The sequence below is a fragment of the Salmo trutta genome, chromosome 2 (assembly GCF_901001165.1).
Source record: "Salmo trutta chromosome 2, fSalTru1.1, whole genome shotgun sequence".
NCBI lineage: Eukaryota > Metazoa > Chordata > Actinopteri > Salmoniformes > Salmonidae > Salmo > Salmo trutta.
This window is the reverse complement of record NC_042958.1, coordinates 59,955,484-59,982,526: the sequence shown is the minus strand read 5'-3', so window position 1 is coordinate 59,982,526 and position 27,043 is coordinate 59,955,484. Positions and strand designations below refer to the sequence as shown.

The 27,043-nt window shown below is 42.7% G+C and overlaps 2 protein-coding genes across 2 annotated transcripts in view; one reads left to right on the top strand and one right to left on the bottom strand.

The window, feature by feature from the left end:
- lrrc3ca (leucine rich repeat containing 3Ca) overlaps window positions 1-5,771 on the bottom strand; it is a 20,064-nt gene extending 14,293 nt beyond the window's left edge. The window contains exon 1 of the mRNA XM_029708897.1: window positions 5,637-5,771. The gene's annotated coding sequence lies outside the window, so the exon portion shown is untranslated. The remainder of the gene's footprint in view (window positions 1-5,636) is intronic.
- Window positions 4,430-27,043, top strand: top2a (DNA topoisomerase II alpha). Its single transcript, XM_029708878.1, has 35 exons — window positions 4,430-4,627; window positions 6,211-6,357; window positions 6,593-6,683; window positions 6,823-6,886; window positions 8,136-8,281; window positions 8,433-8,530; window positions 8,666-8,878; window positions 9,065-9,238; window positions 9,533-9,634; window positions 10,144-10,281; window positions 10,410-10,548; window positions 10,762-10,919; window positions 11,172-11,297; window positions 11,588-11,698; window positions 12,058-12,163; window positions 12,321-12,430; window positions 13,690-13,782; window positions 13,946-14,060; window positions 15,724-15,845; window positions 16,071-16,219; window positions 16,488-16,719; window positions 17,031-17,165; window positions 17,468-17,668; window positions 17,920-18,115; window positions 18,454-18,551; window positions 18,719-18,868; window positions 19,980-20,063; window positions 20,750-20,938; window positions 21,111-21,228; window positions 22,175-22,333; window positions 23,644-23,806; window positions 23,968-24,023; window positions 24,255-24,404; window positions 26,445-26,671; window positions 26,912-27,043. Exons 1-35 carry the CDS (start codon window positions 4,610-4,612, stop codon window positions 27,041-27,043), a joined length of 4,710 nt encoding a protein of 1,569 aa, XP_029564738.1. The 5' UTR covers window positions 4,430-4,609.

Here is a 27,043-nt window from a genome sequence, read left to right as displayed (position 1 = left end):
TGTGTTTTATCACCCGGGGAGACTAAAGATGCTATTGTGTATGTATTGGCCACATAATTTCAGTGCTCAGCGAGAGTGGATTATTCCGCTTTTCCTTGTCAATTAGGTACGGATTAGATACGAGGATGAGCATATGAAGATGAAACAGCAGAAAATGCGACTAGTTTCTTATCATCGACAGGAGACGCGTCCCAAATGGCACCCTATTTCCTGTATGGTGCACTACATAGGGAAAAGGGTGCCATTTGGGATGCAGAGAGAGGGGAGAGGAAGAGATAGCAGCACTTCCAGTCCAGTCAGTTCTGCATGCAGCATCAGATTACTTCAAACGGCCCGCAATGGTGGACGTATGCATTCTGCATTAACAGAGTGTACCTAACAGTGGAGGCTGCTGAGGGGAGGACGGCTCATAATAACGTCTGGGACGGAGCAAATGGAATGGCATCAAACACCTGGAAACCATGTGTTTGATGTTATTGATACTGTACCTTTCCACTCATTCCACTCCAGTCATTACCACGTGCCTGCCCTCCCCAATTAAGGTGCCACCAACCTCCTGTGATACCTAATACTGATAGACTACACTCCAAGTGCTCCAACTCCTTCAAGTGAATCAAAGTTAATTCTCCCCTCTTTGATCTAATCAGCTGAGCCTCTAAGGGGGGAAAGTTGCCTGGATCGCTCCCATCAACATGGTGGTAAGGAGTGCTGCTAGGTGTGAACTCAGCTGAGGTGCATACTGAAGTTGCTGTAATGTTGTATTAACAATGGAATGTGAACGTTGTGCCAAGATTAGCGAGGCTACGTTTCGCTCTCTCTGGCACAAGAACAAAAGGAGAGTAATTCATGAGGTCCAGGGTCTGTGGTCCTCCCCTCCGTCTCTCTCACTGTCGATCTTTCTCTCTCTCGCTCTGCCTGTCCCTCTCTCCCTCTCTTTGTCTCTTTCTCACCCTCTCTCTCTTTCTCACCCTCACTGCTCCCAGCTCACTCCAAGATCAAAGCCGTGGCTTGTCTTTGTGAGCATGACAGTGCTTCCAACTTATTGATTTATTTCCCTGGCAGTTCATTTTTTTTAAATCAAAAGCGACAAGAGTATATAAAAATAATTCCCACCACCACCTTGGGGAACAGAGTTACTGCAGGTCAGCCTATCTGTGAGGAACGCTTGCATCAAAGTCTACAATGCAATTAAACAATGCACCTAACTGTGGAAATTGGACATAGTTATACTTAGTTTCCTTTGAGTTGTTATATGAAATGAATTCCCCATGGCGGCGTTGAGCAATCTGAGTCTTTTTCAAAATGTGATAGAAATAAGCCATAGAACTAGAATTACACTGACAATGTCAGTTACCATGTCAGCCATATTGAGTGTAAGGCTGTGGTCTAAGGGGCTTTACCTGTTCTAATAATTATATATTTATATGGGATAGATCAACTTTGTTCCTAGAGAGAGTTGATCATATCTCGGGAGGATTCCTTCATCATAAGGGAAATTCTCAGTGCGCTATATGACAAGCTTATGAAAACGTTATTCAAATTTCTGCAGATATGACGTGAGAAGCATTGGCAATCAGGGTTGGGGTCAATTTATTTGAAGGCAGTCAGCTCAGAAAGTAAACTGAAATTACAATTCAATAATTGAAACGAGCATTTATTTTCAATGACTTCTCAATAAACTGAAAAGTAGAACCTATTTAATTAAAATCACTTCCTGAATTGACTGCCTTTAATTCGAATTGACCCCAACCATGTAGGCGATGTAAAAATGATGGAGACTCGAATGGATTTGTGAATCAAGTGTTGGTGTCTGATAGTTTGTAAAGGGCATGTGGAGATGGGGATTCGATTGACACAGACATGACGACACACGCGCACATCCACTCCCAGACTGTCTAATTTAGCTTCATCTCCCTCCGAGCCTCAGTCAGACATAATCTGTCAACAGGAGTGGAGGGAAAAAAATTGGAATGTGTCAAAATCAATGCAAAACAACGTCTGATTTTTCACTTCCATATTGTGGCCTTGTTGAAATCCAGTCAAAGCACTCGTGTTATGTTTAACTAGTGCGACAACAGTAGGCTTACGTAGCTAATGGATTTACATTTACTGGGCTGGTTTCAGTATGGGGCTATTATCTAAAGAGTGACTGAGGTTGTAAGCTAGTGCACAGTACCTCAAAGGTGAAATTATTATGGTAGCCGTTGCCATCGCCTGGCCCTGTTTCCTAATGCCCTTTCAATATGATTAATATTTCTCACCCTCTCATTGTGTCAAGCATATTCACAAAGGGAGGCAGGGAGGGGCATACAGTTCAAAGGTCACTGCATTGCGTACCTCTCCAAATATACTTCTTCTGGGAGTGACTTGGTCAAAACAGGAATGGGACTTTAAATGTTGTCAGGTCAGATTTCAGGATGTATTAACTTTGCATATGATATTGGATAATTATCTATTTACAATGTTGTGTCACATCCGGCCGTGATTGGGAGTCCCATAGGGCGGTGCACAATTGGCCCAGCGTCCCAGCGTCGTCCGGGTTTGGCCGGGGTAGGCCGTCATTGTAAATAAGAATTTGTTCTTAGCTGACTTGCCTAGTTAAATAAAGGTTCAATAACAATGTTTTTATTTTTTATTTTACTATCTGCATGAGTCAATATGTGAAGACCCTCGTGTGAACTGAATTACATTTGAACATTTTTAATAGACATTTCTGACATGCTTCACAACTGCTCAGTAAAACGCTTTTGGAGAGTTCATTGCAAGCAGATGCTTAAAAAACATTTCTCTACCTCTATCCCAAGAACCACTATCCTTGTCTGACAGAGGACATCAAAAGCAACTCGAGATCCCTGTTAGACAGCTATCCGCAGATCTGCGACAAATCCTGTTTCCGTCTCCCCTGCTGCCACAACAGTCAGACTGCATCAAGGCCCAAAAAACACGCCATCAATAAGTAAACAGGAAGGGAGGCAGGCAGCAAGTGTCCATCTCACTTCATTACCAATGTGCCTCTTCAACTTCAAATGGGCTTCTATTTTCAGATGCTTAGCGTGCTTGTGTACTCTGAAGTCTATGCCCTGGTCTGTCTGTGAGAGACTGTGTGTATGTATGTATGTATGTATGTATGTATGTATGTATGTATGTATGTATGTATGTATGTATGTATGTATGTATGTATGTATGTATGTATGTATGTATGAATGTATGAATGTATGTATGTGTTTTTGTGTGTGTGCTTTTGTGTGTGTGTGTCTGTGATTGTGTGGGTGTTTGTCACTCTAGTATTGGTTCATTCAGAAAGTGGATAGTCTATTGTACTGATTGAAAACAATCACACACTTTTCCACTGAGTATACAGTCTCACTGCACCACTTTATACACGGACAGGCCAGCCAAGGTGCATAATTAATCATGCAGTTCATTTACAGCTGCTAGGTTATCCTTAAGGACCATTAACAAATTAGCATCTTAGAGTTTCTCTTGAGTACGCAGTCTGCGTCATATCTGTGAATCTACAGTATTTTGTGTAGCACAGGAGGTTGGTGGGAACTTAATTGGGGAGGACAGGCACATGGTAATGGCTGGAGGGGAATTGGTGGAATGGTATCAAATACATCAAACATATGGTTCCATGCCGTTCCATTCACTCCATTCCAGACATTATTATGAGCCGTCCTCCCCTCAGCAGCCTCCACTGTTGTGTATGTAGAACCAGCCATATATACAGTACTGTATTATATGGGTCACAGCATCATCCAGTATAGTCTACACTATAGTTCTGATATGAAATAAAACATTGCCAAGAGTTTGACATTATAATTCTTAGCAGGAAAACAAACCAACAGGGACATGAAGCCATGGCCACTGCCTACTAGTGAGATAAACCCATTTAGTACTGAGGGGCCTTGAGCCGTGGGTTAAATAATTCAAACGTTTTTGACAAACCTGTAAGGCAAAGGCCAAAAAAGGGCTCCCTCTCCTGGTCAGGCAGCACTCACAGTAGGAAACAAACTAGGAAACAAACTCACTCTCTGAAGATTATTTGAAGGCTTCAACAGTATGATGACATATTAACTAAACATTGGAATACAATTTCTGGTCATTTGCACTCATGCAAAGATAATATCCCTCTCCTTACTATCTAAAGAACAAGTGCCTAAAGTCCCTGTCAAGTGAACCAGTACCTTTCTTTACTTCTACAGCTAATGTATTGATCCTGAATCAAAGGGAAATGTGATATTCCAGTCTCACTGATTGGGCGAAAAATTCAGAGGGTGTAGTTTCTTTTTCCCTCATTATTTGAACGTTCTTTGTTCTAGAAATGGGCGGTACAATAATGCTTCTGGTTAGAGATCATTGGCTTACACTGGAGGGAAAAAATCTTAAGCTGTCTGATAGGTCTATCTTGTTGGCGGGAGCGAGAACGTTCGAAGTTTGAACATTTCAAACATTATGAGGAAAGCGAAAACAAGCGCCGGTTAGAGGTTGCAAATGTTAGGGACAGAACGTGAATAACCTTTACGGATATAAAAACTAGCTAGATAAATTGGTCAGAGGCTCAGAAAACTCAAGTTATCAAGTTTCCGGAACAGAATACAGCAGAAGAATGTCTGAACCATTGAAGGTAAGATGGTTAACGTTAGCTAGCAAGTTCATATTGTCGATACGATAGGCTACTGCTGTAACTTTCAACTCCAAACACGATGTAACGTTACAAACTTTCATGCAAAATACATTTCTTTCCATTTAAAAATAAAAAACATTTCATGGCTTTTTTTGATGACTTACTACATTTTAGCTAGCTGTTAAGTGGTAGTTAACTAGGTAACTATGATTGACCTTAAAGTAATGTAAGATAGGTAGCTAACTATTCGTCTCAGTAAGACACACGGATAGAGCAATGAGGCTGAGGTTTAGCGACAAGGACGTTAGCTAGTTATACAAAAAAATAGCCCAGTCAGTGATGGCGCCAACCATAGTCCTTCATTCAGTCCAGAATGTTAACTTTCATAAGTACAATTGTGTGATGACCACACAAACGTTTTGTTAGTTTTATATATTGAATATTTAGACGTTTTGACCCGATGTAGAACAGTCTGGCCCATCCTAAGGTATAGTAACCAGCTAAACAATCAGCCTTGCCTCAGACTAGACGTAACACGGAAAAATTTAAATCTGTCACACTCAAATTAATATGTTACGTTTGGTATGGTTACATAAGACCAGGGATGGTCATTTTGAAATTAAAGTATTTCGAATAATGTTTGACTAAAAAAAAAAAGTGTACTTGTGAGACTTGCTCGAACGACCCCAGAGAGTTTGTGTCCTCTGCTTGTTTCATCAGCAGGGTGGGGAAGGGGTGATAGAAGGGCTAGGGCTAGTGTGTTACTGTACGGTCTGGCATGGAGGGAGATGGTAGCCAAACCCACTTCACGCTAGTTTGACAAACTTCGTGCAGCCATAACTTAACTATCATGCCATCTAGTGCCTGTCTTGGCTGAATCAAATCGTTGTATAGAAGCTAGCTAGCTAACTAGCTTCAGTAGCCGGCTATAGCTAAAGTATATATTTTGCTGCGCTCCCTGTGGAATGTAACGTTATACAACTCCGTCCATATGAAACAGGCTCCCTACCTGTTAGTTGAGCATTGTAGCCAACTTAATTCCATTTAGCTTTTTGCTTCTTTTTTTTTTTTTATCTCCCACTTCACTTGCTACACGTGGGTCCTCCGACTGTGGCGCTGCTTTTATTGACCAACAATGTAACCTTTGTTGAACTTTTATTTAACTAGGCAAGTCAATTAAGAACAGTAACAACAAGCGAAATGTGTGGGTTACAGGTGGTGCTTTTGTATGGGGCGCACGCATAAAAACAGTATAAAACTGTTTTAGACCATTCGCCATGTTTATATCCTTGTAGGCTATGTAGCAATGTCACAGATCATTTTAGACGAAGCCCCCCCCCCCCCCCCCAAAAAAGACTCGCCCAAGTAATCGAATAATAACGTCCATTCGGATGAGTGGTCATCTCTACATAAGACCGAAGGTTACTTAAGCCAACAACTAAAGGAGAGCAGATGGGTGGGCGGATAATCTTTTTAACATGATTTATTTTGCAGTGGTGGCCTTGCATATAGGGGAAACACTCCCTAAGCCTAGCTATGTTGTGCCTAACCCCCCCCCCTCTCCTTTATTTCATTTCACACAGAGCTTGTTTGAGAACAAGGCGGTGGAGAAGACCAAGAAGGACCCTAACCGCCTGTCAGTGGAAAGGATCTACCAGAAAAAGACTCAGCTGGAGCACATTCTGCTACGTCCAGACACCTACATTGGCTCTGTGGAGCCTGTCACACAGGTAACTAGTGCCATGCTACCTTATCAAACAATGTCCACACTGCCTCAATATTCTCCCTGAAAACTCAGAGCACTGTTTGTTTAGAGTCATACACACATTTGATTGTGGGGCAGGGGTGTCAAATTAGAGTAGAATATAAGCAGACAATGCTTATCTTTAGAACACAACCAATGGTTGCTGTTTCCTGTTTATTGTTAGAATTGTCACCAACGCATACTGTCACTTTCCTCTCCAGCAATTGTGGGTGTTTGATGAGGATGTTGGAATGAACTGTCGAGATGTGACCTTTGTACCAGGTCTCTACAAGATCTTTGATGAGATCCTTGGTGAGTAAACTCCTATTAAAGGAGTAATGTTACTGTATTCATTTCACGGATGGTGTATTGTACAGTTAAACCATCACCATATGAAAATTCCTTACAAGATTGTGACGTGCCTATTCTCCGATTTCTCTTCTAACCACAGTGAATGCTGCCGATAACAAGCAAAGAGATAAAACCATGACCTGCATTAAAGTAAACATTGACCCGTGAGTATTCTCGTAAATTAAACATGACACTGTTTAATATGAATCCTGAAGGGATGACGGCTGTCCTATGAAATGGAAACATTTAAGTGTATTATACCATGCTGTATGTGTCACTATTGGGCTATACAAAATTGATTTACTGTTTATTAACAGTTGAAGAACATGCATCTGGTGTAGTAGAAACAATTACTGGTACCATGATTGTCTACTTAAAAATAAAATTATTTCCACATGTTCATTTTTCCGTTCACTGTAATGGGGAATCCTGTCTTCTGTGGCTTTAATGAGAGGGGAGCAGTCATTCTCCCCTGATGGTGGTAGTAGTCAGGATTTGGTTCAATCGCGGTGAATCCAAATAATTTGTCACAGTAGTTTTAGGGAAAAAATGTTAGCTGTGTTTTCCTTTTGGATTATGTGGCTGCAAAACTTGTTCTGTAGATAGATACTTCAGGTTGACATGAGCATTACATTTTATGTTACATTGCAACTCAATAGATTCTTGTCAGCACACAAAGTAAACACTTCTAAGGTAAGTTAAATATGACTAAACTAGAAAATGTGCTTGCTTCAGTTCACATTTGTATGGTAGCGGGAGATGTGTTAAATGTAGAATTCAAGCTGAATGGAAGTAGTTACAGGAAGAATGTTTGATTACGTTAATGCTTTTTATTTTTTTAACTAGGCAAGTCAGTTAAGAACATTCTTATTTTCAATGACGGCCTAGGAACAGTGGGTTAATTGCCTTGTTCAGGGGCAGAACGACAGATTTTTACTTTGTCAGTTCTGGGATTCGATCTTGCAACCTTTCAGTTACTAGTCCAACGCTCTAACCACTAAGCTACCTGCCGCCCCAATTGTTAGGTTTTTTTTCTTCAATTGTTACATAAATTATTAGAAATGCCAGCACTATGCCTCTGAAAAACTAACTGTTCCTAAAACTCTTCTACTCTTTCAATGGTGCTATCCAACTCCTGACACCATTGTAGTTAATATGGGGGGGTACCCTGACCAGGGCTCAAACTGATGTCCCTGTGTTGGTCATTCCAAAACCATTATACCAAAAGGCTAAACTCTCTTGATAAGACGTTGTGTTGTACTAGGGTTGCTTTAGTATTTTCTTTTACAAGGGGTCACATGTTTTATTGGCTCGCTCGTCTCAATTTTCAAAACATGAAATTCGTTAAACAGTTAATGAACTTTGTATGGCCTTTGCTGTAAGTGACGTGAGCTTGTGCTTGGTGTTTTTCAGTGAGAACAACTCCATCAGTGTGTGGAACAATGGGAAGGGCATCCCTGTGGTGGAGCACAAGGTGGAGAAGGTCTATGTGCCAGCTCTCATCTTCGGACAGCTCCTCACCTCCAGTAACTATGACGACGACCAGAAGAAGGTCACCGGTAAGACTTAATGCAATCAGACACTTATTGTCACTCATTCTTCACTCTCCCAGAAAAAGCGTACTCTATTGGTTCTCATTCCAATAGAGGACTCTTGCATATTTTAAAAACCTGCCATCTGTCTTCACATGTTATTGTACTCCATCTTTAGGTGGACGCAACGGCTATGGTGCCAAGCTTTGCAACATCTTCAGCAGCAAGTTCACCGTGGAGACGGCCTGCAAGGAGTCCAAGAAGACCTTCAAGCAGGTTGGTCAAACTCTACCAACTGCAGCTTACAATACACATCAATTTCTTGAAGTCTGCTCAGGCTTGTGACGATGTATCCTATTACTGAAGTCTTAATTCTATTTGTGGTTACCTGTGCTCTTTGTGCCCCTTCAGACGTGGTATGACAACATGGGGCGGGCTGGGGAACACAAGATCAGGTCGTTTGACGGCGACGAGTTCACGTGCATCACCTTCCAGCCGGACCTGTCCAAGTTCAAGATGCAGACCCTGGACAAGGACACGGTGGCGATCATGACCCGACGGGCTTACGATATCGCCGGTGCCACCAAGGGAGTCCGTGTGTTCCTCAATGGCAAGAGGCTACCCGTAAGTGCAGGCTAACCTAGTGGTAAACTAAGAGCGATTGCCACACTAATAAATTACTCTGCGCTATAGTGACTTTAACAATAGGATAACATCTATTAAAGGACAATCTGTCCATACTGAGGTCTCCAGATGGTTGGACTGCAATGTTTGTCGGTTTTGATTACCAACATCTCTCTGTCCCTATAGGTGACGAGTTTCCGTAACTACGTGGACCTGTACCTGAAGGACAAGGTGGATGAGCTGGGCATACCCCTCATTGTGGTCCATGAGGTGGTGAGCGAGCGCTGGGAGGTGTGCCTCACATTGAGTGAGAAGGGCTTCCAGCAAGTCAGCTTTGTCAACAGCATCGCCACCACCAAGGTAAAAAGGACAGTGGTCTAAGGGGCATGTGGTTTTGTTGTGACGTGTGTGTACAATGTTGGGTTTTGGATTGAGCTGCGGTATGGAAGCTAAAGGCAACTGTGAATGTACTCTAACTGGATAATATTGTTTTGGATTTTAAGGTTACTGCTTACCAACCACTTGGTTTTATTACCGGAGTCATTTTCTTTTTTTGGCAATAATGTCACCATCTTGGTTCCTTTTCCATAATCTTAATATAGTATGTGGGACTACTATACATGGTTTCTGACTGTTCCTCTTCTCTGGCCCCAGGGTGGGAGACATGCTGACTACGTGGCAGATCAGGTGACGGCCAAGCTCATTGAAGTTGTCAAGAAGAAGAACAAGGCTGGTGTGGTCGTCAAGCCTTTCCAGGTATATTTGACATTTAGCAGACGCTTTTTATCCAAAGTGACTTAGTCGTGCGTGAATACATTTTTAGGGCTCTCGAGTGGCGTAGCGGTCTAAGGCACTTCATCTCAGTGCTAGAGGCCTCACTACAGACCCTGGTTCGATTCCAGGCTCTGTCACAACCGGTCGTGATTGGGAGTCCCATAGGGCGGCACCAATTGGCCCAGCGTCGTTAGGCTTTGACTGTGTAGGTCCTCATTGTAAATAAGAATTTGTTCTTAACTGACTTGCCTACTTAAATAAAGGTTCAATAAAAAATATATTTATATGTGTGGTCCCGGGAATCGAACCCACTACCGCCAGGGTCTACCTACCAAGCTAAAAAAAAAGGACCCGGTACCCCACCAAACTGACCCAGTCTCCCTGAGATGTCATCTTTGATCAGCAAATATGACAAGATAAAACTGTATTGTCATTACATTTTCATAACATTACTATTTTAATGAGATTGTACTTTATCCACCTCTCCCCAGGTGAAGAACCACATGTGGATTTTTGTCAACTGCCTGATCGAGAACCCTACTTTCGACTCCCAGACCAAGGAGAACATGACCCTGCAGCAGAAGAGCTTCGGTTCTACCTGCCCCCTCAGTGACAAGTTTATCAAACAGGTAAACAAGGCCTAGCCTTAAGTTCATTGTTCCTTCTCTCCATAGAAAGTCCATTGACACTCATACAAAACATCATACTCTTGTTTGGATTGAATCATTTTGTACATGGCTTATTTTCTGTCAACCAGGCCAACTCCTGTGGGATAGTGGAGAGCATCATGAACTGGGTGAAGTTCAAGGCCCAGACGCAGCTCAACAAGAAGTGCTCTGCCGTCAAGCACAACAAGATCAAGGGAGTGCCCAAACTGGACGACGCCAACGACGCAGGTAAATCACATTCGTTATGATATGCATTTTAGTCTAGTCTGTCACAATTTCTCTTAAGAGGTTAGCCCTTAGTTCACTTCTAGTTACTTATAATCTATAGCTGTTTTAAAACTGAAACAAATCAATCAAGTTGTTGATCTAGTAAAGTTTTACACTTAGTAATGATGTCATACGAATCAAAATAGTGAAGTCGCTGTGTTTCTCTACAACCAGGTGGTAAGAACTCCACCGGCTGCACTCTGATCCTGACGGAGGGAGACTCGGCCAAGACGCTGGCCGTGTCTGGTCTGGGCGTGGTGGGCAGAGACCGCTACGGAGTCTTCCCTCTCAGGGGCAAAATGCTCAACGTGCGGGAAGCCTCACACAAGCAGGTCAGAACGGGCATTAAAAAAATGTAGAAGTTGGTGTATATAGATATCTCTAAGGCTCTGCTGGGCATAATTGGGAATGCAATTGATAATGTCTTTATTATCGCTACGGGGAAATGTTTGTTCTGTGTTGAATCGATCCTCACCATATGTTTTACAAAGGGCCTCAACCTCTAGAATGTTAGGCATCTGCTGTGGTCGTCCACTATTGAACTAGTTGTTAATGGTTTGATCCCCGTCTGTCCCCTGTGTCAGATCATGGATAATGCTGAGATCAACAACGTCATCAAGATCCTGGGGCTGCAGTACAAGAAGAACTACAGCGACCCAGAATCCCTCAAGTCCCTGCGTTACGGCAAACTCATGATCATGACCGATCAGGTCTGCACTGTCTACTGGCAATTTCTCTGTGGAATTTAGAGCTTTTTGTCTGGGAACTCATTTATTTGTGTAGCTCATTGGAATGTTTTGTTTTTAAATGTAACCTTTATTTAGTCATGAAGTCCTATTGATTGAGATACTTTTCTAATGGTGACCTAGCCAGTAAAGCAGCTCTACTCTAGAACTGAAATAATAATTTGTCTTAATGGCCCTAGTCAGAGTAGACCAGTTGTCTCACTGACAGAACATTCCTCAGATCATTGATGCTCTCCTGTGTGGTTATTTGACAGGACCTGGATGGCTCCCACATCAAGGGGTTGCTTATCAACTTCATCCACCACAACTGGCCCTCACTGCTGCGCCACAACTTCCTGGAGGAGTTCATCACCCCCATCATCAAGGTACATGGTACAGTCCAGCTGAGACTGACGGTTGCTGTTTTTGGCACTGTGATACTTCAAGGCAACTCCCCATAGTGAACATCAATTTTTAATCCAGCTATATTAAATACAGCTATGTCGACTCTGTCTACAGAACTAAGACAACGTAGAAGCTTGCTTGTACAGTATCCTGAACTAGTCTTTACATGCAACACCAGTGCCATCTGTTGGTGACATTTCATAACTGTAACAAACGTACTGTATATAGTTTTACAGTAGCAAGCATTTTGAGGTTTTTGCAAATATAGAGATGCCAACTAAATCAGTTAATATTAACAAGTATAGCAAAGAGTCAAATGTCAATTTTTGAATTCTTCCAGGCCACTAACAAGAAGCAGGAGCTGTCCTTTTACAGCATCCCAGAGTTCACCGAGTGGAAGGACATACAGCCCAACATCAAATCTTGGAAAATAAAATACTACAAAGGTTTGTGCCCTGTGGTAGTGAAGCTGAACATGTAAGCAGCCACTTTGTATTTTTCCCATACCTGCCCCAAATCTTAAGGTGTATTCTTTTTTTTACCATAACCCCCCTCCCCATATATTTAGATGTGCTTCTAACCTCACCACCTGTATCTATCCAGGTTTGGGTACCAGCACGTCGAAGGAAGCGAAGGAGTACTTCTCTGACATGCATAGACATCGCATTCCCTTCAAGTACGCTGGACCTGCCGACGACGAGGCAATTACCCTGGTACGTTGGCCATTCACCCTCATTTCAATCCCTGTATAAAGGTTGAATAAAAAGAAATCAACTCCCATGACCAAACCAAGGTCTTTCTCAATCAGCAGATCTTTATATTTTGATTGGCGAATCTTTCGCCGTCTATAACCAGTTTTTTTTATGAGACGTCATGCCATATTTAAAAAAAAAAAAATTTACCTCACGTGGTTGTGACGGAAACATGACTTGTCAGTACACTTTCATAAATGTCGGAAGACAATTTGTTCGGTCGACATGGTAGAATCTTTTTGTGTATGTAAAATGAATTATGTGACAATTCAAGCGGAAACTGTGCAAATGCGTAAGGTAAACGAGTCACGTGATCATATGCTAAGTTGTACTACAACATGGAAAAGCATTAAGAGTTTATGGGCATATAAAATTAACTTCATGGTGGTTAAGTGATGAGCTTGATGCAAATTTCCAGTAAATATTGAGGGTAATATTTGAATGCTGGTGACTTGATGATTGGCTGCCAATTATGGGATGGGAATATTGCTTCATTTAACTTGCCCTGTCCAATTGATCAGTGAACTGCTGTCTAGAACATGCAGAAATGACAAATAAAAAATCAAATGCGCTGAAACCAATAGGTAGGGCTGTAATCAATGGTTATGGATAATCGTTCTTTGTGGAACAAATGGCTGACTGAAGATGGGACGGCCGGGCATTCGTGTCGTTGAGTCCCTTTCTGTTGTAACATGGACTTTACAATGTGATAACTTTGTTGCGCCTTGCTGAAACAAGCAAGTTGTTGTAGCAAACGAGTATTCGGTTGTCTAGGCCAGGGTTTCCCAAACTCAGTCCTGGGTACCCCGCTGGGTTAACGTTTTTTTTTTTTCCCCAGGTACTACACAGCTGACTCAAATAACCAACTCCTCAACAAGCTTTGATTATTTGAATCCGATGTGTGTAGGGCTAGGGCAAAAACTAAATGTGCACCCAGGGAGGGGGGCCCCAGGACAGAGTTTGGGAAACCCTGGTCCTGCAGCAGCACATGCAGTCAGGAGGAGAGAAAAATGTACACTCCGTGGCCAGTTTATGTACACCACCCCATTCACAAAAATGGTTTGCTGCTACAGGCATTGAGTCACTTGGCTTGTTGTATGAAGCAGGCAGATGGGCATCGAGATCTGTCGGCAATTGGATTGAAACCTAGCTTATGATTCTGTTAGCAGTAGTTTCTCCTTCTATGATCGAGTCTTACCCTTTTTTTTCCTCTCCCCTAGGCCTTTAGCAGGAAAAAGATTGAGGAACGTAAAGAGTGGCTGACCAACTTCATGGTCAACAGACGCCAGCGCAGGGAGCACAACCTGCCTGAGGTACATCACTGGTGACCTTTCACCCTTTAGACAGCCCAACCATAGAAATGGAATTGGTAGAACAGATATTCCCAGTCAAGTCTGTTCCGTGATGGGTGGCTCATTCTAGTAATTATATTTCTATGAACCTAGTCATACCACCTTCTGTCTCTTTGTGTCCCAGGAGTACCTGTATGGTCAAGCCACCAAGTCCCTGTCCTACAATGATTTTGTCAACAAGGAGCTTGTGATGTTCTCTAACTCAGACAACGAGAGGTCCCTCCCCTGCCTGGTCGATGGTCAGTGGTGGAAAGGGGGTTATTTCAAGTTGAGCTTAAACATTACCTGTGAAAGAGGGTGGTGCCTGCAGCAAAAATGTATTTTAAAATGTGTTTTTTGTGCGAACCACCCTCTTTTTGTCACAACTGTTTGTTGGTTTTACATTGCACCAGCCAAAGTTCATCGCTATAAACTGTTACTTAGTTCATCCAGGAAATATATCAATCTATACCACTTGAAACGTTAACTATGTAGACTTGAACTATGTCGTGACTATCGTTACTGTTATTTATTGAATAATTACCTACTACATTTAATTATTACTCGATTTAAAGTAACGATTAACTCATTAGGAATTTTGGGCACCACAGGAATAGTTCTTTAACCAGTTACTACCTCCCAACTTAAACTCAAGATATTATAAATATCTCTTACATCAATAAGTCAGTTATTAATTAATACCTCATCAGTCTCATTCTGAACATTGACTGTGTAAATCTGCACGAACCTTAACCTAATTGATGAGTCAGCGATACACAAATTGGGCTATTTATTTACTAACTAATCACAGATACATACGCACACTCACACGGTATAGATTATTGATTACTAACATAATGCGATGAAAAGTCCCTAGTGGACTAACCCAACGGAAATGGGGTGGTGAAAGATAAAGAGCAGGACAGAGAGAGGACTTATCGTACATGCATTTAGAAACTACGCTCACCGTAAATATGAATATTTAGCACCCTAACAATTACTAATTTGGATTAGAAATGCAACATGTATTTACGCTTAGATGTCCGTCTCTGAAACCACTCGGTCCGTCTACGAGAAGTAGTTCGATGCAAGTCTCTGGGTGTCCACCTGAAGTCACAATGTCCTTAGTTGTGGGCTTCTTTGTCTTGAATGTTCGTTGGGAGGACACATCAGATGTACCATACAGTGTTGAGAGGGAACTGTTCTTCCCTAGCGTCTTGGTCAATTGTCCTAGACTCCTTCACATGCAGAGCTGCAGACGGTGCATGTTTTGGTCTAGTCTTCACCTTCTCTCATTGAGAGTTTGTCTTACCATTTTCTGGTCTTGTAGTTTTAACCACTTCAACCTGTGGACTGTGTTCTCTGGTCTATTTAAATTCTCAGCAAGTCCTTTTAAGCCTTCTGGCCTTGGAGGGCAGTTCCATCAAGTAGGCACGAACTCTGACCTTATTATGGGCGTGGCTTAGTGTGCAACAGACCTGAAAAACCATTATCTCATTAGACTGAACTCACATTTCTATCTTTTCAAACAGTTTTATCGTTCTTCATATTGTATGAACATCCTATAGGGTGGAAACTTTACACCTAAGTTACAGTATTTCTGATAATTTTAATGACATCACAAAATAGACATTCATTTTCCATATTCCATCCCTCATCGGATGTTGAAATATATTGTCCCAGTCTGTTTTTTTATGAAGTTTTGTCAAGTTTCTCTCTACACACGGCACATTCCTTTGTTCAATATTGCAGGGCGAGAGAGTTTACAACCAGCGTTAAGTCATAAAACCAGCCCAACTCCCCCCTTCCTCTCTGGTGGGAGGGAGGGGCGGGCTGGCTGGCTATCTGTCACCAAGGAGAGAGTCATGACATCTAGGAGAGGTAAATACACACAATCAAAAGTGATACTGTCGTGTCTCCCAGGTCTGAAGCCGGGCCAGAGGAAGGTGCTGTTCTGCTGCTTCAAGAGGAATGACAAGCGGGAGGTGAAGGTGGCTCAGCTGGCTGGTTCTGTGGCCGAGATGTCAGCCTATCACCATGGAGAGGTGAGACGTGGGGAAATGTAGTGACAACTTTCAATATCCCTCGACTCAATTTGTGGTATTCTATTTTGTTTATTGTTGGATCGGTATTGTAGTCCTCATAAGGGTATTAATAAGTGACCATTTTTCTGACATACCATGGTAAAAGTCTTACAACATGTAGACTAGAGTTTCTTCAACCTCTTTCAGAATGGACTGTCATCCTCTGTATCCCTCCCTCTCTGTCAGATCTCTCTCATGATGACCATCGTTGGCTTGGCCCAGAACTTTGTGGGCAGCAACAACTTGAACCTGCTGCAGCCTCAGGGTCAGTTTGGCACGCGGCTGCACGGTGGCAAGGACTCTGCCAGCCCCCGTTACATCTTCACCATGCTCAGGTCAGCTCCACAACATGCTCTGGATATGCCACTCCCTGTTATGATGCAGCGTACTTTGTTCCGGGAACTTTCTTGGCAACGACTACATAGACATGAAGCTTTTAGAATCGCCTCCATACGACGTGACTTGCCTAAGCTGCCGCTGCAGTCTTGGCAATGCATGGATGGTGGGCTTAGTAGGTCACTTCAATTCCAGAGTTTTACATTAGAACAGTTTCTACCGCCGTGTTTGTCAGTGACGTAAGACTACTCTCTCTCCCCCCTAAAGCCCCCTGGCCCGTCTACTCTTCCCCGCGGTGGACGACAACCTGCTGAAGTACAACTATGACGACAACCAACGCGTGGAGCCCGAGTGGTACATCCCCATTATCCCCACCGTGCTAGTGAACGGCGCCGACGGCATCGGCACGGGCTGGGCCAGCCGCATCCCCAACTTCGACATCCGCGAGATCGTCAATAACATCCACCGCATGCTGAACGGGGAGGAGCCGCTGCCTTTGGTGAGGGGAGATTCATTAAAGGCCTATATAGCTGGGCGTTGGGATGGGTTTTAAGATCGAATGCCTTATGTGCATTCAGAATGTGTACATGACAAGTCGATCAAGACCTAATCAAGAATCTCATACTCTGTATTTCTTCTTTCGGATGTGAAATCTAGATAAAATATGTTTGACGGTTCCTTTGCAGGTTTGGGATTGGCCCATAGTTTCAGATCCAGTTATAGTTTGACGTTTTGTTACAACCAAGTTCTCGAAATCAAACCGTTCCTTCTCAAGGATTCAAAAATGTAAACAAAATTACTTCTGTTCAGCTCCCCAGCTACAAGGGCTTCAAAGGCACCATTGACCAGCTGATGACCAATCAGTACATGAACAGTGGAGAGGTGGCCATCATCGACAGCACCACCATCGAGATCTCTGAGCTGCCCGTCAAGACATGGACACAGGTTGGTACATAGTTATACCCTGGTCTTGGGTAGATCAGTTGGGTGGTTTATCTTTACTTGATAGAAGTTGGTGTCAAGTCACTGTCCTGTTATATGAATATACAGTAGCATATAGTAGTGCCTTGGATCCATAAGAACAATGGTTAGAATCTAGTTATCTGTGTTTTACGTTTTCTGTTGTACGCAAAGGGCAATCTTGTTCTTATTTGACAAGTTCAGGTAATACCTCTGTTTCAAAAACATGTCCACCTACTGAACCCAACCCAGGTAAATTCTCCGTCTTTTTTTCCCCTCTCCCTCAGGCCTACAAGGAGAATGTGCTGGAGCCCATGCTGAACGGCACAGAGAAGGTCCAGGCCCTCATCACCGACTACAAGGAGTACCACACGGACACCACGGTACGCTTCGTGGTCAAAATGACCGAAGAGAGGCTGAGGGAGGCCGAGGCGGCTGGCCTGCACAAGGTCTTCAAGCTGCAGCAGCCCCTCACTTGCAACTCAATGGTAATGATCACCCTACCACAAACATGCTACTACTCCCTTGAATAATGTTTAGTCTCACCATATAATGAATTATTGACTTCTGTCTCTGGCTCCATTTTGTAATGATTGTTTTCATTTGTCTTAAATTGATACTCTGAAAGGTACTACTCATTCCCTAGAAATATAATACTGCAACAAGACAGTAGACAAGCAGAACATTCAATGTAATGTTTTATATATCTTTCAGAATAACCTCTCTCCTTGCCCCTCAGGTGCTGTTTGACCATGTGGGCAGCCTGAAGAAGTATGAGTTGGTGCAAGATGTGCTGAAGGATTTCTTTGAGTTAAGGATGAAGTACTACGTTCTGAGAAAGGACTGGCTGGCCGGCATGCTGGGGGCAGAGAGTGCCAAGCTCACCAACCAGGCCCGGTTCATCTTGGAGAAGATTGAGGGAACCCTGGTCATCGGTAGGTACCAGCGCCTTCACCTATAACAAGAATGTTTGCTTATCTGTAAGGTGGCACCAACAGGTGGGAGCCATATTGGGACCCTGCTGTGACCCCCCCCCCCCCCTGCTATGACGTCCAACAGTTGATTCTGTGTTCAAGTCCACACACTCAATGCTCTTGTTTTCATTCAGCCTCAGATTGGTATAGGCAATGTAGTATTCAATGTAATGTTAGCTGTTGTACTAGTTCTGTGAATTTCATGAAAAGCCCATGCTGCTGTGTCTTAGGTGACATTTTGTATCTTGCTTTTTTTTTTTAAAGGTAGCCATTGTATGTCTGTCTCGCCCTTTCTCCAGAGAACAAGCCAAAGAAACAGCTGATCCTCATGCTGACGGAAATGGGCTACGACTCCGACCCCATTAAGGCCTGGAAAGAGGCTCAGGAGAAGGACAGGGTAGGTCGATTCATTCCATTATCTGACCATACTCCTAATTTGTTTGTCTTGGGGTTTTTTTTATATCATATAATCCAACATACAACCCACAGTTATGATATCATGAGCATACATGGTAGCTTTAATCCAGGAAAGTAAGTTGACTTTATTTGTCTCCCCTATTGAAGAGTGTGGAGGAAACCCAGGATGATGATGAGGAGGAGGAGGACAAAGAGGAAGACGCCACTGGGCCAGACTACAACTACCTGTTAAACATGCCGATGTGGTACCTCACCAAGGAGAAGAAAGAGGAGCTGTGCAAACAGAGGGATGCCAAGGTGATTTGTGAACAAATGTTTCATTTTGGTTTTATAATAAGGCTTGTAGCATCGTGAGTCGGTTGTAGCTCAAGTTGACTACAAAATCCACAATGCAATGCTCTTTATGGGCTGGCTAGGTAACAAGCAAACATGGCTACAGACAGTAATACCAAAGACAATATTGGCATGTAAAGTAGCAAGTTAGTGCAATTTTACAGCTATTCATTTAGGAGTCTAGAATCTCACCATGTTCAACCTGCAGATCGATGTTCCTCAGTGGAGTTCGACATTCGCAATGGCAAATATACTTTTGAGGAGATGGGGAAACGTTGCCCATGCTACATCAATGGGCCGCGCAGTGCATTCTGGGACAATGAGTTCTCTCCAGAGTGAAGGGGAGTCTATTGGGTGCTAGCTCAAAACAATATTGGCACGGATTTCTTCAACAAGAAGTGCATTACAAATATTTTCAGAGATGTGAGATAATTAACTTGCTAGCTGTAGTATCGTATAGCTTTGGAATCGTGACATTCCATACTCTAGGAAAATAGGCACGTTTCTCAACATATACATTGACTTTGAGGGGGTGTTGCATGACGACGAGCTTAGCAACTGCGTGACGCAGCATGACGTTATACGTTCTTCATTCATTGGATTCCTATCTCTTTTCTATAATATCTCTGGCAACGGTACCATGCAATGCACCCTGGATTAAAGCCCTCCTTTAAATGGAACATTTCTCGAGTTAGGAATATTGCCCCAAAAAATATTATCAATGGCTCATTCGAGAGAAGACATCCTCCAGAGTTATGACATCGGCCAGTATTGAAATCTGACATGCATTATAGACGTTTTCGCAGTCTAAAAGTCATGTTCCTGTTAACTTCCAGTGTAGTGAGCGACTTTATCACAGTGCTACGACATGGCGACCAAATTTCTGCCTGCTTTAACACCAATAACTGAAATGACCCAGGGGATCGATAGATCACTCAGATGCACTAAAATATAACAATATAACATAAAAAATGGGTGACCCTTTCCTTTAACAGTACATCATTTACTTCTTGAGTGGCTACGTTCTGACTGTTACATGGTGATGGTACTCGCCGTAACTTCTATCCTCATGCAGATGACCGAACTGAACACCCTGAAGAAGAAGAGCCCAGCTGATCTCTGGAAGGGGGACCTCGCTGCCTTCACTGAGGAGCTGGAGGTAATACGACATGACCAATCGCATATGTCATTCTGTAGCATTGTCTTTCCTGTAACATGCTGTTATGCTGTAACAGCACCACTCATTCTACAACATTTTGTCATTCCCTAATGACACTATTCATTGGTTGCTCCGCCGTCAGTTGGTCTCATCGTGGCCATCGTTATGAATGTTCTATAGACCTCCGGAGCCATATTGGTGCAAATTACAGATGGCTTGGAAATATGACTGTGCTGATGTAGGCAAATAATTAGAATGAAACAAATTTTCCATCATTATGTCGTCAAATTTACTTTATAGAGGTCAATGTTGCCGTTAGCTAGCAAAGTTCCTCAAAAATAGCTAGGAATGTTAACATTAAACAGCTAAAGTTATATTGCATCTAAAGTCAGTCTGGGGAAATCACAATGATGGCAAACGTTTTTCCTACTAATTGTCATTGTGTTTCCAAGCCACAGTAATACACTTCAGACTAATCAGCGCTCATTGAGTAGAATGCTCAGTCCTAAATCGGCCCTAAAAGGAACATTCTAAACAATATAGTGACGAAACGTGCAACCCATGAATAGTCATTCATTCCATAAGAACAAGTTTAATTCTGTAACGTTCTGTTATTTCATAACACCTGGGTCAAGTAATCATCACTGTCACGTAATATTTGACTCTCTCTGGGTTTTCTTCCACAGCGTGTGGAGGAGAAGGATCGGCAGAACGCCAACATGCCCGTGGTGAAGGGCAAGGGTGTCAAGGGCAAGGTGGTGAAGGTGAAGCGGGAGACCATGCCCACGCCCCAGGGGCGGCGCGTCATCCCACGCATTACCAGCACCATGAAGGCTGAGGCCACCAAGAAGGCCGTTGTCAAGAAAGGCAAAAAGGTCAGTGCCTCTTCTGGGACCTTTTTTGTGTTAAACACTAACTAGACTACAATAATCATTTTTAGATTTTATGTAGTTCACTGGTAATGGAACTTGTTGGAGATGGTAATTGACTTTATATTTATATATATATATATATATATATATATAATTGATATTTGCCTGTTTTTAGGGTGAGGAAGTGGTGATGAAGATGGAGTTTGATGAAGATGGAGGAGAGATGGCTGCTGAGGAGATTGGCCTAGCAGCGCGACTGACCAAGAAACTCAAAGCACCAGCCAAGGACAAAGGTGAGGATAATGATTTGAATTTTCCAGAATCATCCCCCATTGGCCGCTCCCAGTAGTGATGAGTAGAGGTATAGTGACATGTTTTGGGGATTTATTTTGTATGCTATAAAGTTAGCACAAGTATTTTAATTTATTATATTGATCAGGGGTGTTGAACATGCATGTTCAATCCGGCCCACGGGTGGTTTGAGTAAAACGGTCTCAATGAGCCTACATTTAGTCTCTTCACTCTGTCCGGCTTGCTAACAGTCATGGAAATGAAAGCTAGACAGGGTGCATCAAATTCAATAAGTGATGTATAGAGGACTACGTTTGCTAATATTGACGTAGAGGAAGTATAATACATTTTAGGTTAGGCCCTCCAGACCTCTGTAAAGACAATTTGGCCACTAGGGCAAAATGAGTTTGACACACCTGCTATAGATCAATAAAAACAAAGGATATTAAAATACAAAAACGTATTTTTTTTTTTACAAGTATTGTGTCCATAAGTTTTGTCATTGGTGTTACTGCCTTGAAAATACTCTTGTCGGTGGAGGGTCACCATATAAAATGCATTTATTTATCGTACCATTTTAGTATGTCAGAAATGTGATGATTCCATTGATAATTTGGTGTCTAAATAGTGTCATTGGTGTTAATCAATTTAAAGGAAGAGTAAACATTGGGATATTAGTCATAGCACTTTAGTCAATTTTAAGGGTTTATGACCTTAGATTTGCGCTTCTGTCGCCTCTTAAGAAGATCCTCAATTTGTCATTGTTACTACTCCTACTGTTGGCACAATATTATCATAATGGTAAAAAATATAAATTTAAGCTGCCATATTAGTTGGTTTTAGAATGGGAAGATGTACCCAAATACATTTACATTTGAAAAACAAATGCCACCACAATTCAAGAATGACCTCTGTCTGTTACCAATCTGTGACCCTATTTCCCTGCAGTATCAAAGGCATTGGGCAAACAGACCACCCTGTCGTTCAAGCCCATGACGGCCAAGAAGAACCCGTGGTCTGACGACTCTGGCTCAGACAGTGAGATGGCGATTCCACTGGATGTTGACTCGGTGGTACCCAAGGAGAAACCTGAACGCAAAGCCAAAGGTGAGACACTACCCAGAGCGGAAGAGGCAGAAATTAGGCTACTTGGTGAATTTGTGAGACAAGACATTGCGAGATGCAGATTAGCAAGACATATGCGCACGGTTCTGCCTGCTCTTTCTCTTCATTAATGACACTAGCGTATGTTTGGTCTATTGCATGTAGAATAGACTAGTTTAGGCTATGGGACTAATGTCGCCGGCATACAGTAGCCTATCTTCGGGCAAGTCTTGCCAGCATGGGGTGTTGCATATGAAATTAGACGGTTACCCGGTGTAGAATGTATAGATTACCCTTTTCACATATAATGGTTTGTGGCCCCTTGGTAGGCTACACTATATAGCGTTTTAAACTCCAACAACTTTCTCTGGAGACATGGCATTTTATTTGTCTGTAAAGCAATGCCCCTTCTGATGTGGGATTAACCACCATCGGTAGGTGACCAGAACTGTCAATACTAGCCTGCTTGCGCACATCTTTCCTTTAAAAGAAAAATACCTTTAAGTTTGTTAAATATCGTGACTTACCAAGACATTTAAGTAGAACGAAAGCTAGACAGACCACCCTGAGCCTAGTTCTTTTTTTTCCCTCGTATGTCAGTTTTAAGCATTAGGATTTGTTTCCCATTTGTCACATCCCTAGTCTGAACCACCCAAACTGAGTTCTAAATCGGCAATTGCGTTACCCAGCAGTCACTTATATGCTCATTGGCATCCCATGTTCGCGTGTAATTCATCAAGCCCACAAGGCAATTAGACAGTCCCGGTGCCTCCAAAGTGTTATGTCTGGCTGCTTGTTCTGTTTCATGATTGGGGGTTTTTGAAGACTCCAGAACATGCCGATAGCGCTATAGCATCACTTCCTCTGAGTAATTAGCTGTACTACTCACTTCTGATTAGGCTCGTCTCAGACCTTCGCTTGATTACTTACTGTATGTTGAGGACATTCCCATGTCTCTCGTACTTCCATACAGGAAGCTGTTATTTTGGCACAACCTAACAGCAACATGTTGTCTAACAGTTGCTATTTTGTACAATAGTAGAAAGAGATGCCTACCTTTTAACAGCATGTTAAAGTTTTTTTTATTATATTTTTTTTTCTCCCCAATTTCGTTGTAGTTAGTCTTGTCTCATCGGTGCTAAGTTGCTGGGTGGCCTGATTAGTAAGAAAATAAAATGTAGCCAGCTAGCCGCACTTTGTGGCTCTGATCAAAAACATGTATTAACCAACTTTTCAACAACCAGCTGCCTTTGTCATCGGTTTGATTAGTGTTCATGCAGTGATAATGCAACAAGTATTGTCTTTTCCCAAAGCTGCTGTGAAGTACATGGACAGCAGTGAGGATGAGTTCGACTGTGGGCTGACCTCCCCCAATAAGGCAGCGTCTGACGATGACGACGACTCCCTTGTCCCCGAGCCCAACGCTGCGATCGATAGCGAGGCAGACTCTCCACCGCCTACGGCTCCTGAGCCCACGTGAGTCTATAAACAGTATAGTTTAACAGGAATTTTGTACGCCTGGTGACAATTGTTGGGGGTGATGCAGTGAGTTAAGCCTACGTAAGCAATAGTCTAAACTCTGTACATTTTTATTTAATTGCGAATCCTGACACCAGTCAAACTATCTCTTCATACAGAAATATGGTGAAAAGAAAATCAGTGACTGTAAGTGAAGATAAAAGCAAATCCAGCTGTAAGTATATTCCAGACCTATTTCTCCCCCCCCCTCCCCCCCGGGATCAATAGTGATCAAATCAGTCACTACCTGAACTATGTAACTGAATTGATCTAACTTTGCATCACAATTAGATGCTGACATTCAGAATACAACGTTCTGCAATGGCACACTATTGCAGACAACTGAGGAGATTCTTGGACTAGCACAGTTGAAAATGTCATCCAAACTTGTTTCTGTGTTCTGCAGCTCAGTCTGATGGCGACGATGCGACGTCCTCTATGCCTCCAGCCAAACCCAAGGCAGCCCCCAAGAAACCAGCAGCCCCCAAGAAACCAGCAGCCCCCAAGAAACCAGCAGCCCCCAAGAAACCAGCAGCTGCCAAGAAGAAGCCTGCAGGTACTATAGAACAACACCTCCAACCCAGTACTGATAATTCTGCAGTAGTTGTGACATTAGCTTTCTGCTTCAATGAGTAATAAAACGTGTAACTGTCAAAATAAAGGAAACACCAACTGTCTTAATAGGGTGTTGGGCCACCAAGACCGCCAGAACAGCGTCAATGCGCCTTGGCTGGATGTGACACTATTCTTCCACGACAAATTCCATCATTTGGTGGTGGAAAATGCGGTCTCTGGTGGCTACTCCAGGAACTCCCATAATTTATCAATTGGGTTGAGATCTTGTGACACACCCTTTAAACCAGAGATTTTCCAACTTTTAGGACCGGTGACCCATTTTGTGATAGCAAATTTTATTAGGGACACCCCCCATAATCGTAACACAACTTGAGTGGGATGAAACATATTTTTAAAAAGCACTACAAGGAGTTTTACTATGACTTCGGCAGCACGTGGCTGGACGAACCGAGTCTCAGGCCCTGAGAAGGAACATTTTAAAAGCCTGCAGCTTAGCATCGGTGATAAAATTGTGCCGTTTACAAGCTGTTAGTAATATTCATTTAAAAATATGTATTTTGAGATCTGGCCTGGACCCTACTTTGAGAGTCCTTGCTTTAAAAACCCTATGTTTCTTTGAGACCCCTCTTTCAAAGTCAGAGCTCTTCTAGCCATGGTAGACAAAATAATGGCCATTTTTACACATGAACGTAAGCAATGTTCCCTCTAAGCTGTGTGCGGCCGTGCACCACCTCCAGGACTGCCACGCAGAAATGCCAGGCTGTGCAGATGCAAGAACTAGAACTTCACTAAGTTCGCCCCGTTACTTTGCAATGCTTTTTTTCTGTGATTAAATCAACATTATAAACTGGGTGGATAGAACGCTGATTGTATGACAAAAAAATATTTTCTTTACTGCTCTAATTACGTTGGTAACCAGTTCATAATAGCAATAAGGCACCTCGGAGTTTGTGGTATATGGCCAATATACCACGGCTAAGGGCTGTATCCAGGCACTCCGCATTGCGTTGTGCGTAAGAACAGCCCTTAGCTGTGGTATATTGGCCATATACCACACCCCCTCGGGCCTTATTGCTTAATTATATCAGCCCCTTTCAATACAACAAATGGAACTTTGCAGGATTGATTCTGTTGTATGCTGAGCCAGAGCTCGACAGAGTACAATTCTAATTGGCAGGGGTAGCCCGTGAATGTGCACATTTCTGAATGTTCTTTGCTAGTTAGTGAATTATTAGCCCGGTTATAGATGAGTGTATGTAGGTCAGCAATGGGGAGTTACTGCTTCCTACAAGAGCATAAAACGTGTAGGCTACATTTCAAGTTGTCTTTGAAAAGCCAGTCAGGTAAAAAGCTTACGTCTTAAAGGGGAAGTTTTGTATTTTGAGACAGGCTTGAATATGCAAATAAGCCAATAGACAGGGGTAGCCTACATTGTCTAATTCTCTGTATGGTAATAATAATGAATTGTATTTTGTATAGTGGTTTGTGTCATATGATGCAATTTACAGTCACCCATTTGGCCTATGGTGTTACAGACCACGTAAAAAGTAATTAATGTCACGCCCTTCATAATGTAAAAATGTTTAAGTCTAATGCAATATAGGCTATATCATAGTAATCTAAAGCCATTTCCATGTGAAATGTTACTGGATTTGCGCTACATTATGCTCGAATAGCCTATTGGCCACTGTCTAGAATTACAGCTTCAATGTTCACTGTAAATGTGCTCAAGAAGTTGCACAAAATTCTCACAACATTCAAGTTTCTGCTCGCAGGACATAAAATTTGGTCAGTGCCTCAAAAGAATTGAGGGAACGTTGAACGTAAGAATGATGGAATGTTAATTAACTCGGGAACCACACCTGTGTGGAAGCACCTGCTTTCAATATAGTTTGTATCACTCATTTACTAAAGTGTTTCCTTTATTTTGGCTGTTACCTGTATATTTACATGTATATCCTGGATGATGTTATATTGAGGGATTATTCTGAACAGACTCCTAACCCCATCATCCCTCCAGATGTGAAGCAGCCGTCCATCATGGATGCTCTGTCCAAGCCGAAGCCAGCCTCCAAAACCGCCGCCAAGAAGATCCCGTCGTTTGACTCTAGTGACTCGGGCTCGTCCGATGCCCCGTCTAAGGCTGCTCCGGCCAAGCGCAAGGCCCTGGACAGTGACGACTCGGACAGAAGCTCTGATGACCTCATGTCCCGCATCAAGGGCAAGAAGACTACCGTCGCCAGCAAGGTGAGTCCAAAACTGTGGCGGTTCTAGCATTGACGTGAGCCAAGTTGTTGTTAATGCAATGATATCCTGAGACCTTTTTTTTTTTTTTTGCCAGCTTTTACAAATGACAAGGTGCTGGAAAATATCAACTTAAGCTTGTTAACCATGAATTCAGGTTTGCACCCTCCCACCTTGTCAGATCCCTCACTCTGAAATAAATTAATTGGGATGATGTTTTCTTCTTCCTGCATCTCCTCGTAGAAAACAAAGGTATGGGATGATGACAGCTTCCATATGTCAGATGAGGAGGTTGTGGCTCCCAGGAGCAAAGCATCCCGTGCCAAGAAACCTGTCGCTTACAACTTTGAATCAGACTCTGATGAGGACTTTTAG

Coding starts and splice junctions, on each gene's coding strand:
- top2a (XM_029708878.1), top strand. Junction 18,116..18,453: donor TGAGGGAACCCTGGTCATCG/GTAGGTACCAGC, acceptor CCCTTTCTCCAG/AGAACAAGCCAAAGAAACAG. Junction 20,064..20,749: donor CCTTCACTGAGGAGCTGGAG/GTAATACGACAT, acceptor TTTCTTCCACAG/CGTGTGGAGGAGAAGGATCG.